The sequence below is a fragment of the Lampris incognitus genome, chromosome 19, assembly GCF_029633865.1.
Source record: "Lampris incognitus isolate fLamInc1 chromosome 19, fLamInc1.hap2, whole genome shotgun sequence".
NCBI lineage: Eukaryota > Metazoa > Chordata > Actinopteri > Lampriformes > Lampridae > Lampris > Lampris incognitus.
In genome coordinates, this window is record NC_079229.1 from 32446561 (window position 1) to 32461432 (window position 14872).

Consider the following 14872-nt stretch of genomic DNA (forward strand, 5'->3'; position numbering starts at 1 on the left):
CAGTATTTCCACACTTCTGCTGGTATATTGTCCGGCCCCACAGCTTTTCCATTTTTCATTCGTTGCAATGCTTCCCCCTCTCCCTCTTTCCCCCTCTCTGTCTTTCTCCCCCCTCTCTTTCTCCCCCCTCTGACTTTCTGTTGTAGCTCTCTGTCAAGGATTATTCCCACACCATTCCTTTTACTGTCTGTCCCATGGTAGTATATCTTATTATCTCCTCCAATCTCTCTTGCCTTGCTTCCTTTCCACTCTGTCTCCTGAACACACATCACTTGTATTCTTCTCCTGTTCATCATGTCTGCTATTTCTCTCCCCCTGCTTGTCATTGTCCCAACATTAAGTGTGGCCATTCTGAAGTCTTTCTTCTTCAGTTGTCTCTTCTCTCTTTTCTGTCGTGCTTGTACCCCTCCTCTCCTCCGTCTTTTCCTACATTCCCCAACAGGCGCATAGTTTCCATTAGCACCCTGTGAGGGCACAGCACCAATGGCGGTCGTTGTTAAACCAGGCCTCGACCGATCCAGTATGTCATTCCTGGTCTTGTCAATCCGCATAATGATTTGGCAGAATTTTATGTCGGATGCCCTTCCTGAAATAACCACTAACCCTATGGACAGGGCACAGGTAAAGTGCTGGAGGCCATCCCAGTATTCATGGATTTACACCCACGCCTGTTGCCCATCAGTCATACTGTGTCATTTTAAAGTGGAAGTAGACAACTTTTTCGCATCATTATGAAGTAAATGTTGATTGCACAGTGTAATGGCTATAAAATAATGACACCATCAGCATTTAGATTGGTTCTCTATAAGCCTCGTTTTCACTATGCAATTCTGTCTGCCACTGGGTACGATTCTTCTCGGCAAATTGATTTATGGCACAGGAGGTACATCAACTACCCAGTAGTGGGCTAGGCAATGGTGGATGGAGGAACAACTGAAGTAACTGTGGAAATTACCCGGTTGATGGAGGAGGCAAAGAAGGTGAAGAGAGAGAGTGATCGAAGATGAGATAAAACAAGAGTAAACCTCGGACGGGCATTCACTTGATGGAGAGAGCTCCTGGACTTAAGAGTATTCCAAACCATCATTCAGTTGGCATTATTTCTACTGGATCAGTAAGTAACATAACCTGCCTACTTATCAATACTGCCAGATGTTTTACTCTGCCTTTATCATAGCACTGAGATCAGGGTTTCTAGTTCCATCTGGGATTGCTAGGGTTGTTTCTTGCTTTGGACAGTAGCCAGGCTGCTAATAAATGGAATGCAATCGGCGCAAACAGTAATACCACTTGGGAAAGCTGGGGGAGGGGGGGTTGAACAGTTGTTTACTTCCACTATAGAAGCATAGGATAACATACCTTAAATGCAAAGGCCAAACAAAACGGTAAGAGTACTTTCAGACTTCAAGGGCTAGTTAAGGTCCTGGGGTTTTTTACTATGTGTGGGGGAGGGGGGACAAGCGTGCTCGGGCACGGTACAAAGCAGCCGTGCCTAGTGTGAGTCATCGTCATCATCAGCAGTCACTCAGGGTCGAGTATGACTCTTCTCCTTCTGGGTCTTCAGGTGAGTGTAGAGGCCGATCCTGAAGCTGCATAATGGGTGGAGGCCTGCGCATGACAGCTTTTTGCGTGGAGTGGCTGATGCACCTGCAGCTACTACATGGTCCTTGGCAGGGGGTGCCCAGAGTCCAACGGCATGGAGAACCAAAATGATTGGGGACCACCCTCTGTTGCAGCCTTCATCCGCCTTCACTGCCATTGTAACCTGGAGACATCTGTAAAACTAATCCCGTTTGAATGGGTCTGAAGACAGCCAGTGTGCAGATCTCACTGGAAACAAAACATGATACTATACCATGTACAACACACAACACAGTGTTGGCAGCAAAGTGGACGTTCTGGTGCCAGTTTAGGTCAACAGCTGAGTCAAGATCAAGCTAAACTTGCATATGGCGAGGGTGGAGGCAACATGACTCAGCAATTCTGACCCTTAATAATAGGATGTGGAATAAATTTGAATTCAATCAGTTAATGTTAATGATTAGCGTTGGCGGACGGGCCAGAGGATTTAATTTAATTAAAAGCATCTCATGTCTGTCCACCTTTTGTTTGGTCTGCTGAGCCTGGTCACATTCCAGCACACCATCAGTCCCACACATGACCCTAATCTGTGTCACCAGTCGCTGGTTACTGACCCTTTCTTCTTTTTCTTTTTCCCCCCCAATGCAACCTCTTTATTTCAATTCTCCCTCTCCCCATCTGTCCTATCTCTCTCTCTCCCCTTTTCTTCTCTCCCTATTTCTCTTCATATGATTCTCTTTTCTTTCCTCTTCCGTCTCACTGTGTGTCACTCTCTACCGCTTCTCCATCTGTTTCCCTTTCTCTTGCTCTTATTTGTTCCCATTCTGTGTTAGTATCTGTCGCTCTCCCTCTGTTCTCTCTCTCTCCTTTTCTGCCTCTGTATCTTTTTCTCTCCGCCTTGCCCCCCCCCCCTCCGTTTCTAAACACACCTTGTTCCTTCACTGGCTCAGACGACAAGTGATGAATGGATGTATGGTCTCTATTCCTCTCCAACTCTCTCAATTGTTTTTTCTCTCTTCTGCTCTCTTTGCCTCACTCTATCTTTCTGTCTTCGTCTCCATTACTCCCTCTCTCTTTCTCTCAGCCTTCATCTGTTTCACTCCCTGCATCATCGCTTTCTGTTTCACTCTCTCTACATGTCTGTTTCCCCCCTTTCTCACTCATTCACTACCCCTCTCATTCTGCAATCATCTTTCTCATACTCTCTCTCTCGCTATTTATCTATCTACCTCAAGCATTGAATCGAACTGAAAGATGAACTTTTTTGTACATTTTAATTAATGGAATGACTGTTTATTGTTTTAAAAGTCATATCATTGCTAGTTTGCTTCGTGTTAAAGAGCTGTTTTACTCTCTCTCTCTCTCTCTCTCTCTCTCTCTCTCTCAATTTTTCAATCTTTTAATTTCAAGAAGCTTAATTAGCATGAAAAGAAATACTGCCGACGCGTTTCAGTAAATAACAAAAAAGAACAAAGAACAGAAAAAATAGTTACAATGTCATCAGAAGCAAGAGAGGTAGTGTAGACAGGGTGATATTAGATAGTATACACAGAGTGATGATATTAGGTAGTGTAGACAGAGTGATGATATTAGGTAGTGTAGACAGAGTGATGATATTAGGTAGTGTAGACAGAGTGATGATATTAGGTAGTATACACAGAGTGATGATATTAGGTAGTGTAGACAGAGTGATGATATTAGGTAGTGTAGACAGAGTGATGATATTAGGTAGTGTAGACAGAGTGATATTAGATAGTATACACAGAGTGATGATATTAGGTAGTGTAGACAGAGTGATGATATTAGATAGTATAGACAGAGTGATGATATTAGGTAGTATACACAGAGTGATGATATTAGGTAGTGTAGACAGAGTGGTATTAGGTAGTATACACAGAGTGAGGATATTAGGTAGTATAGACAGAGTGGTATTAGGTAGTATACACAGAGTGATGATATTAGGTATTGTAGACAGAGTGATGATATTAGGTAGTATACACAGAGTGATGGTATTAGGTAGTATAGACAGAGTGATGATATTAGGTAGTATACACAGAGAGATGATATTAGGTAGTATAGACAGAGTGATGATATTAGGTAGTATACACAGAGTGATGATATTAGGTAGTGTAGACAGAGTGATGATATTAGGTAGTAAACACAGAGTGATGATATTAGGTAGTTTAGACAGAGTGATGATATTAGGTAGTATAGACAGAGTGGTATTAGGTAGTATACACAGAGTGGTATTAGGTAGTATACACAGAGTGATGATATTAGGTAGTATAGACAGAGTGATGATATTAGGTAGTGTAGACAGAGTGATGATATTAGGTAGTAAACACAGAGTGATGATATTAGGTAGTATAGACAGAGTGATGATATTAGGTAGTAAACACAGAATGATGATATTAGGTAGTATAGACAGTGAGGATATTAGGTAGTATAGACAGAGTGATGATATTAGGTAGTGTAGACAGAGTGATGATATTAGGTAGTAAACACAGAGTGATGATATTAGGTAGTATACACAGAGTGATGATATTAGGTAGTATAGACAGTGATGATATTAGGTAGTATACACAGAGTGATGATATTAGGTAGTGTAGACAGAGTGATGATATTGATAGATGACACACTGTAAGAGTAACAGTGAACATAAGAATCAATAGAAATCACACTACAAGGTTACTGGATTCAATACTAAGTTACACCTGTTACTGTTAATGGATACAGCTGATGCTGGAACCACCAATTACCTCCCAGTCTGTAGCTAACTGAATCTCTCTCTCCCCCACCCCCCATCTCTCTCTCTCTCTCTCCTGCTGTCTCTTTCTCGCCCCATCTCTCTCTCCCCATCTCCCTCTCTCACCCCAATCTGTCTCTCCCTCTCTCTATTCCCCCCGTCTCTCTCTGCCTCTCTTCTCCCTCTTTCTTCCGTCTCTCTCTCCCCCCCTCTATCTCCCTCTCCCCCCCATCTCTCTCTGCGTCTCTTCCCCCCTCTCCCTCTGCATCTCTCTTCCCCATCCCTCTCTCTATCTTTCCCTTTCTCCCCCTCCCTCTTCCCCCCTCCCTTGTCTCTCTGCCTCTTTTCCCTCTCCCCCTCCCCTCTGTCTCTCTCCCTCTCCCCCCCCCATCTCTCTCCCGCTTTCTCTTTCCCCCTCCACCTCTTTCTTCCCCCTCCCTTTCCATTTCTCGCTTCCTCTTCCCCCCATCTCTCTCTCTCTCTGCCTTTCTCTTCCCTCTCCCTCTCTCCCTCTCTCTCTCTTTCCCCCTCTCTGACTTTCTCCCCTCTCTCAGGCCTGGTGTGTGTGTCCCTAGCAGACATGGACAGGGAGACCAGGGAGAACTACACGGTGGTAATCCAGGCCAAGGACATGGGGGGCCAGCTGGGGGGCCTGGCGGGGACCACCACCGTCAACATCACCCTGAGCGACGTCAACGACAACCCGCCCGTGTTTGATCAGAGTGAGAGACGGCCTTCTCTTGTCTTCTTCCTTGTCTGTGTTTTTCACTCCGACAGCCGTCCCTTCCTACCACTGCCACCCCACCTACCCCCCGACGATGCTGGCCTGCAAAGTGCTTTGAGGTCTTCTTCTTCCTGTTTTTTTTTTTTCCCCGTGAAGGCACCGAGACGTGTTTCCAAAGCATTGCAAGCAGTGGTAGAAGTGGCGGTGCGGCGAGCACACGCTAAAACATGGGACTCCTGCAAACGTCCCATGGGTGTAGCAGAGGATTTTATTTATAGAGTGCCTTATTGTTCCAAAACGTGCACACTGTATCATGGAGATCAGAGGCCTTTGCACTGACAGTAAATACGTTAATGCCATGGACGGCAATTCATTTGGCTGTCAGAATCCGAATCTGTTCGGAGAAAAGTAATTTCAAGTTGAAAAATTAAACCGGCAATCAGGAAGATTTCCGCTGCCCGTTAAGATTACCATCTATCGCTAGCTGACCACGGATGATGCTCCTATCTGGTTGGTCCATCAGAGAGGAAGTTCCGATTTATCTTCTCTGGTCGACCAAGCACTGCCGAATAAAGTAAGACATGCCATTTCCTGGCACGGTTCATATGCGCAGCATGACATTTGGCCGCAGGTCGCACTCACCTGCAGATGATTTCCGAAGCGAAGGCCTTTCATGAACGTAGGGCGAGCTGAATCCTTATCGTCTTTATCATAGTCGGTGATGGACAGTAACAAACTGGACATGGGAAAAAGTTTGAGATTACCAATTTAAATCAGATTTTTTTTTAAGCGATTTCAAAGTAAAAAGTGCTATTCTAGCCTATTCGCCGTTGCGTACAAGTCGTTAGCCCACACACACACACACACACACACACACGGGCAAACATACTCTGCTTTAGTCACCAGTCTCCTGCCATTAACACTCCCTAACCCCGGCCTCCTCTTTCCCTCCATTCCTCTCCTCTCCTCTCCTCTATCTTCTCTCCATCCTTGGGCCACCAGTCGCCCCGTGCTGTCTCTTTGATTATTCCCTCCCCGCTGCTCTCATTATCCTGCTATGGAGGTCAGGGGGCTTGTCTCGCTGTCCACAGTCATCTGTGTCTACCTAATGGGTGGCTTAACCCCTTGACCACATTTATAGAAGAGAAAAAATATCTAACAGACATAAAGAAAGAGAGAGAGAGAGAGACACACACACACACACACACACACCACTAGTCACAACCACCAACCAGCAGCCCCACTCGTCCCCCATCCATTAGCGCCATCTCATAGAGGAACCTTTAATCTGTTTGGAGCAGCTTTGGGGACGCTCCTCTGACAGGCACAATGCGCCATCGTTTTCGCTTTAGGGTCCGCCGCGAGGGTGGCAAATTGGGGAGTTGTCCCCCCTCCCCGTTTTTTTTTTGAGGTTAAACGGTAGATGAAATGCAAGTCGACCCACGGGATGTCATGTATAACCCAATTCTGAGTGGTCTTGCAGTGTGTGGTTAATGGAAGAAGTTCGGCTCCCTCTAGTGGGGAAACTAGTGAACACAGGAGTGGCTGACCAGTCGAGTTCAAAACTACTTTTTTTTTTCTTCAAATTAATCGCCATCGTTCTGGAGGAATAAGAAATATATATTACAGCATTGTCAATTTGTGATTATTACTACATTGGGAGACCACTTTCACACATTTTTTTTTTACTTTTACACCACACTTACATTCAGTCTTTTAATTGTTTTTTTGGAGGGGGGGGGGGCTTCGTTGTACCCGGCCAATTACCCCACTCTTCCGAGCCGTCCCGGTCTCTGCTCCACCCCCTCTGCTGACCCGGGGAGGGCTGCAGACTACCACATGCCTCCTCCGATACATGTGGAGTCGCCAGCCGCTTCTTTTCACCTGACGGTGACGAGTTTCACCAAGGAGAAGTAGCTCGTGGGAAGATAAAGCTATTCCCCCCAGTCCCCCCCAAACAGGCGCCCCGACCGACCAGAGGAGGCGCTAGTGCAGCGACCAGGACACACACCCGTATACGGCTTCCCACCCGCTGACACGGCTAACTGTGACGGCCGACCAAGCCGGAGGTAACATGGGGATTCGATCCGGTGATTCCCGCGTTGGTAGGCAATGGAATAGACCGCTACGCTACCCGGACGCCCCTCAGTGTTTAATTGAAGCTGTAGGGTTCTGGTGTTAGTCTTTGGCCCCATTGGTCTTGACTCGGACTCGCCCCCATAGAGACCTGGTCTGGTCTTGGGTGGTCTTCACTTCAGCTCTTAATAAAATGCAACTTGATTGACTTGATGTTTTGTCTCACCAACTGTCTGTCTGTGTCTGCCCCCCCCCCCGTCTCCTCTTACTGTCTCTGCAGGGCTATATCAGATGAGTGTTCCTGAACTGGCCCCGCTGGGTTCAGTGGTGGGTCGCATATGGGCCAAGGACAGGGACATTGGACCTAATGCGGAGATGAGCTATAAAATCATTGACGGAGACGGCAAGGACACCTTCGACATCAGCACCGACCCAACCAACCTCTTCGGCATCATCACCGTCAAAAAGGTGCTGGAAAAACTCACAAATGTGGAAATATTACCAAATCAATAATGGCTTTCAATGCACAGGGTTGATAGGTCGTGGCAGGTTTGCGTCAGTACTTCAACTGTGAGTTGATGCGTACTTTGTAAATCCTGTGATGATATCAAACTTTGTTTTACCTCAAATTACTCCATATAAATTACTTTAAAGGGTATCCGGGTAGCGTAGCGGTCTATTCCGTTGCCTACCAATATGGGCATCGCCAGATTGAATCCCCGTGTTACCTCCGGCTTGGTCGGGCGTCCCTACAGACACAATTGTCGTGTCTGCAGGTGAGGAGCCGGACGTGGGTATGTGTCCTGGTCGCTGCACTAGTGCCTCCTCTGGTGGGTCAGGGTGCCTGTTCAGGGGGGAGGGAGGGGGTAGCGTGATCCTCTCACATGCTACGTCTCCCTGGTGAAACTCCTCACTGTCAGGTGAAGAGAAGCGGCTGGCGACTCCACATGTATCGGAGGAGGCATGTAGTAGTCTGCAGCCCTCCTCGGATTGATTTAGCACCTGGACACATCCAGAACTCATGTTCTGGATGTGTCCAGGTGCTAAATCAATATCGGGTTTGGTCCTGAACATCTCAGACATGAGTCAGACTGCAGCTCAAACCTCAGCACCATGTACATCTCTGAAATTGTCCAGTTGAATCTTTGTTGGAATTGAATGCGGTTTTTCCTTGCAGCCGCTGGACTATGAAAAAAAGCCCAGCTACACCCTCAAGGTGGAGGGGGCCAACACCCACCTGGACCCCGCCTTCCGTCACCGCGGGCCCTTCAGCGACATCACCATCGTGCACGTGAGCGTCGAGGACGTGGACGAGCCCCCCATGTTTGACTCGCCGTCCTACTACATTGAGCTGCTGGAGGATGCTGAGACCGGGAGAACAGTCAAAACCATCTTGGCGAGAGACCCTGACGCTGCTAACAACACTGTGAGGTGAGGAGACAGACAGACAGACAGACTAGAGAACATACAGACAGACAAGACAATGACAGACACAGAAACAGTCAGACATTTATGTGACCTGCTACACATGTCGATTAAACTGTAGGTTATATTCATCCTTGTATTTCTCTCTAAGACACAAGAAAAATGTTGAGGGAGCTGTGTGGGGAAATGTAATTTTAAGGTGTGACGTTTCATATTTAAAATTATACCTATAATACCTTCCGCCATTCGGCAGAGCCAGGGTACATGGCTCTGCCGAATGGCGGAAGCTAAGCAGGTGTAGGCTTGGCTAGTGCTTGGATGGGAGACCTCCCGGGAAAACTGAGTTGCTGCCGGAAGTGGTGTTGGTGGGTCAGTAGGGGGCAGTCTTCCCTCTGGTCCCAATAACAAAAAAACCCAGTGCCCCAGTGCAGTGACGGCGACACTGTGCTGTGGGAGATGCTGTCCTCCGGATGAGACATTAAACCGAGGTCCTGACCCACTGTGGTCATTAAAGATCCCACAGCACTCATCACAAAGAGTAGGGGGTCCCCTGGTGTCCTGGCAAAATTCCCAACCTGGCTCTCTCCATCTGGCCACCTAATCCCCCATGTAATTGGCTCAATGATTCCTCCCTCTCCACCTCAAGCTGAGGCGTGGTGAGCGTTCTAGTGCAAAATGGCTGCCGTGCATCACCCAGGTGGGTGCTACACATTGGTGGTGGCTGAGGTGAGTTACCCCCCCCCCCCGCCCTTCAATATGAAGCGCTTTGGGTGTCTAGATAAAGCACTATATAAATGTAATCCATCATTATAACACAATTTTTACTTTCTTATTAAGTCCCTGTCCGTTCTTTATCGATACTGCTAAATAGAGGTTAGTGACACGGCGGCTTAAATTCACTTAGAACTCACTTCCCGGGTAGTCTGGTTCACTAAATTGCCCGTAGTTATGGATTGGAGAGTCTGCGCGTGCTACAATGGACCGGCTGCCCGTCGACCGTGGACTCCACCTTCCCCCCAATGTATGCTGGGATAAGATCCAGCCGCCAGCAACCTGACTTGGATTCATGGATAGATGGGGTACAGAGAATATAAGAGCATACGAACGGTTTGAAGGGAGCGGGTTTGGTTTAAGGGACCCGAGTCAGCCAGTTTATGACTTAAGTGTTTTCTAGCAGGGTGTCATATTTTGGAGGCAGACTGTTCTTCTGCTAAAGGACCGGGGTTCATGCTCTTGTCTACAGAAATGTACCCTTCCGAAAGTGAAATGTCCTTGAGAAAGACTGTAACCTGAGCTCCCTGTATAGAGGGGGAGCCTATCGAGAAGACCCCCCCCCCAGGATTAAAATAAAGTATATTACTTTCTAATCTGGTGGCATGGTGGCGCAGTTGTTAACGTGGTCGCCTCACAGCAAGAAGGTCCTGGGTTCGAGCCCCAGGGTAATCCAACCTTGGGGGTCGTCCCGGGTCATCCTCTCTGTGGAGTTTGCATGTTCTCCCCGTGTCTGCGTGGGTTTCCTCCGGGTGCTCTGGTTTCCTCCCACAGTCCGAAGACATGTAGGTCAGGTGAATCGGCCGTACTAAATTGTCCCTAGGTGTGAATGTGTGTGTGTGTGAGCCCTGTGATGGGCTGGCGGCCTGTCCAGGATGTCTCCCCGCCCGCCGCCCAATGACTGCTGGGATAGGCTCCAGCATCCCCGCGACCCTGAGAGCAGGACAAGCGGTTTGGATAATGGATGGATGGATTTTGTAATCTCATATTAAGCTGATGCTCCAATTGTGAGACGCTTTTAAAATGAGGTTGCAGGGAGAGCCTGTAGATGTAATGCTGCCTTGCCGCCAGCTAGTGGCAGCATTGTTCAATGAAAGATGTAACGTAACCTACTTTCTTTTTTTTTTGCGTTATGTACCATTTGTCAGCAATCACAGCAGGGAAAGCCATCATGTGCGGAAGACTCATGATGATGAAGCTGAGTTCAGGAGGACAGACAGGATAGTGCTGGCAATAACCTGACAACTTTTACAGGTACTGGTGGTCAAAAGTTGGGGACCACCTTTCTCTCTTCAGTTAGGGGACAAATGTGTTCTGTGACCCAAGCCCAACAGATGTTAGGATGGAGGAGAGCAGAGGGTTGACTGTCCAGACCACACCTCTCATAAACTAATTAGACAAAGCATTTAATTACGCTTTTAATCATCCAAAGAAATCCATGACTGCTGCAGGAAACAAGCGTTTGCGTTGGGCCGGAGCGGCACCATGTTGCAGCAGCTCCTGTTAGGACTAAAGTCAAGAAATAGATAAATAAATAAAAACACCAGAGATGGATGTTGGTAGTGTAGCTGCTACGAGTGTGAGTACCTTTTACAATAGACAAAAAAGGGAGGTTGTGTGTATGTCACACAGCAGGTAGAGTAAGGTGTGTAGTTTGTGCATGGAGATACGTATGCTTGCACAGATGTGCACCAGTGGCGGCTGGCCAGTACGGGGCGCCGCCCCCTTCAAACATCAAGAGATGAAAATCTACTTTTAACAAGATAAATATAATTTAGTTGTTTATTGCAAATAATTATGAAATAAAGGTGATTTTCAGTCTGTGAGCGTCTGTCAGCAGCATTAAATATCGGTTCCAATGGTATTTGGTTGATTTCTGTCTGAATACATATACTTCCCGGGTGAGGGGCGGCGGCCAAACGACACCTTATGTAAGCCCTCAAACTTGTGGCCAGCAGGTGACCTGAAGCTGTGATTGGTTTCTCCAGATTTTCCAGGGGGCGCAGTTCTGTGCGCCCCAGACACTCCCACTTTTATTGGCAGTGAACTGGTATTGTTTTAATGTTTTTTGATCTAATGTAATTGGACAACTCTCATGGCTGTCAATCATGTTCACACCCACCACCACGCCTCGTCTCGACTGTCAATCATCCACCATCTACCAACCCTGATAAAATCTATAGACTACATGGTCCTTCTTAATAACTCTGTGACTGTGTGGACATTAAAGCAGCTGTCAGGTGTGCTGTGCCGAGGTAAACTGCGCCCCCCCCCCCAAATTTTTTAGCACCAGCTGCCACTGATGTGCACATGTCTTCTCATGTGTATGTGTTTGTGCATGTTAGTGTATGTTTATAATGCACATTTCTGTGACATCTGTATATACATATGTATGTGTCTGCTTGTCGCTTGCATGTTCATAACTGTGATATATGTGTGTGTATGCCCCCACATGATCATATCTGTGTGTGAGCACGTTTGTGCTGCTTTGCTCACCAGCCTGCATGACTGCTCTGAGCAGCGTAAAGCCAGAGACAGACACCGTCATGGGCTTGGGCTTCTCTGTGCAGCTGATACCGGATCTCGAAGTCTCTCGAAATTTAACACTTGAAAACATCCGGCGTTGACGATTAGCTGGAGAGGGTACCATGTCTCTTAAGAGAATGGAAACCAGAGCACTCAACCACTGATGCAGCAAAAAAAAAAAGCACACACATCCGAACATCACAATTTTACTCAAGTCTCCAAAGCTGTTTACTGCAGTCCCAGTGCCACACATATAGATTTCGATATGGACTGAGGAAGACTGACGGGGAAAGGAAGACTGCTGTGGAAGAGTGGGACCAAAGCTGTCACTTTGACGGTTCTTGATTTTGAAAGTTTAATAAGTTTGGGGGGGGGGGGGATACAGACCTGCCATTCCCTGAATGCTCCTAAAATTGCATATATATGCACTAAAATGAGTTTTAGATCGACTGCACAAAAAAAAGTTGTGATAAGATCAACCTAAAACGACCATGAGCGGTCAAAAAGACGGCTCGTAATCGTGTGCATCATGTCAGTATATATGACGTGTTGTTCGCATCATTTCCTTCGTGAAGTTCATCGCTCTGTCCTAGAAACACACTAGCGTCCTCCAGTGTAGAATAATGGTCTAAACTTGATTTTTGATTATTGCCAACATGTCTGGGTACAGACGCCGTTACAGACACACCATGACTACCACCGAGGCTTTGCAGTATTTACAGGCGTTGGACAGCCGCCATTTTAAATAGTTTAAAAATAGTATTAAATTTGTTAAAATGTTAATTTTGGTGTCAGTCACTTGCTAACAGACATGCTAACATATGTAATGCATTAATATCTCAGTTGGGTATTTATCTTGACAGAATATAGGGATTAAAACCCGGCAGTCATTTTGACCGCTCATGGTCGTTTTAGGTAGGCGTGAAATCCTGCGGCCTCGTTCATCAGTCGTTCGTTCGTAGGTACAAATTTGTCCCTACGCACCCACAGAATTACTTAGGCCTGAGGTTTGTCTGAGAGGTCGGTGTAGAACCTGGCAGCCCCTGAATCTAGACACCAGTTGGTTACAAGGCTCAGCGTTTTTGGTTTTCACCGATTTTCACCGAAAAATACCCAGATTTTTTAAAAGGAGCAGATCGGTTTAAACCGATTTTCACCCGGATTTTATGTTTCCACGGAGCCAAAAGTTGTTCCTGTTCGTGTGAGGTTATGTAACAGTGTCCTCTTGTGGCGAAATTCGGCACGCTGGACGGCTTTGGAAAATAAAACCCGAAAACGCTGAGCCTCGGTTGGTTCACAGTGACGTCTCTGCAGGCCTGGGTGATTGCCGGTTGCAAGGGGGAGACGACAGACGTTAGGGGGAAGGAATCACAAACAACCATCAGGCCTTGCCACTGGCTGTCAGACAATTTCGAGAGCTAAAAAAAGCCGTGGGTGTGTAGGAACAAATTTGTGCTTACGAACGTTTGATGAACGAGGCCGCCGGTCCTTCTAGTGTTGTCAGCTCGAGGCGTCGGAGACGGTGTGCGTGAGATGAGGTCTCCTGAAACCAGTGCTGTGGGTGATGGCGGTGAACTCCGACCCATCTGTGCCGCTCACACCCTGACGTGACCGACAGGAACAACAGGCAGCCAGAAACCTTTACAGGGAAGGAAGAACAGCAAGAATAATTGGACTCTTCTTGCTCTCTCTCTCTCTCTCTCTCTCTCTCTCTCTCTCTCTCTCTCTCTCTCTCTCTCTCTCTCTCTCTCTCTCTCTCTCTCTTGCTCTCTTTCATTACTGTTTAACAGTATCCTCCCTGCACAAAGGGCTTGGCCGACAGACATGTCAGATCACACATGCACAGACACACACAAAAAAGGTACACCACATATACACTTTCTTCACCTTCTATGTGACACACACACACCCACACACACACACAGCCTGCTGTGTCTGTGCAGAAGTGATATTAATAGAGATCCTTGAGGGAGACGTTTCTCAGCCGAGCATGTGCCAGTCACAACTGGGCCCGCTCCCCGCTCCAGGCACACAGCCCAAAAGACACACACATACACGTGCACTGCCCCCCTCCCATGCACACACACACATGCACACACACACACACACACACACACACACACACACACACACACACGCATTCTCTGCAAGTCAACACTAATTAACAAATCAACTCATTCGCACTCTCGCTGACACACAAACGCACACGTGTGCAAACATACAGCAGAGACGCACACAGAGAGGCTGAAACCAGGACGGGCTCTCTGGGTACAGTAGTTCACAGACGGTAAGATAAAAACGAGATATAGATAAATGTCGAAAAGCCACATTTTGCTTTTCTTCGTACGACCGTATCGTAGTCGGCGACAAACACTCACGAAAAAACCACAAGGCAAAACCCAAACAGAGAATGAGAAAAAATTCAACTGAATTTGGGGAAAATATAAAATAAGACTTCAAGGGGGCCCGACGTCGACAAAAAATATCCTATCTGATTTTGTAAACATCGCCCAGTGTGTGTGTGTGTGTGTGTGTGTGTGTGTGTGTGCTTGTGGTGCTGCATAGCTCGTCTCCGAGGGGCGTTTTGGAAAGCTGCAGGTCGGTGTGTTGCCCGCCAGCGCTGGTTCTGGCAGACAGAACAGATCCTGTGATTAAGGCCTTATCACAACGGAGGATGACACACTTTCTTCTCGCGCCTTCGGAGGAACCTGCCTGCCTCAGAGCCTTATCGCACCGACACACCCGGCGTGTTGTGCGCGCCCCACGCGTGTGGACGTGCACGGCCCTCACCCCCGCACTCCTTGAGCTGGGATAGCGGGCTCCAAAGGACACACAATTTACTGTTCTCTGTCCAGTTTTACCAGTCTCTCTCTCTCTCTCTGGGTCTTTACTGTTTATCTACTCGCTCGTATCGTTGTCTGTTGTTCGGCATCATGGTGACTGTCTGGTGTCGTCAACACTTCTAGTCCCTTCTGTCCATCCATGCTGATCTGTATGCCGTCGCCCACGAGGAATCATACAAC

At 47.3% G+C, this 14872-nt stretch overlaps 1 protein-coding gene across 1 annotated transcript in view; it reads left to right on the forward strand.

Annotated features, from left to right (window-relative positions):
* The window catches only part of LOC130129485 (cadherin-20-like), a 45893-nt gene that overhangs the window by 21121 nt on the left and 9900 nt on the right, over positions 1–14872 (forward strand). Inside the window, exons 5-7 of the mRNA XM_056299020.1 lie at positions 4882–5049; positions 7408–7595; positions 8305–8558. Coding sequence (XP_056154995.1) covers positions 4882–5049; positions 7408–7595; positions 8305–8558 — 610 coding nt within the window. The remainder of the gene's footprint in view (positions 1–4881; positions 5050–7407; positions 7596–8304; positions 8559–14872) is intronic.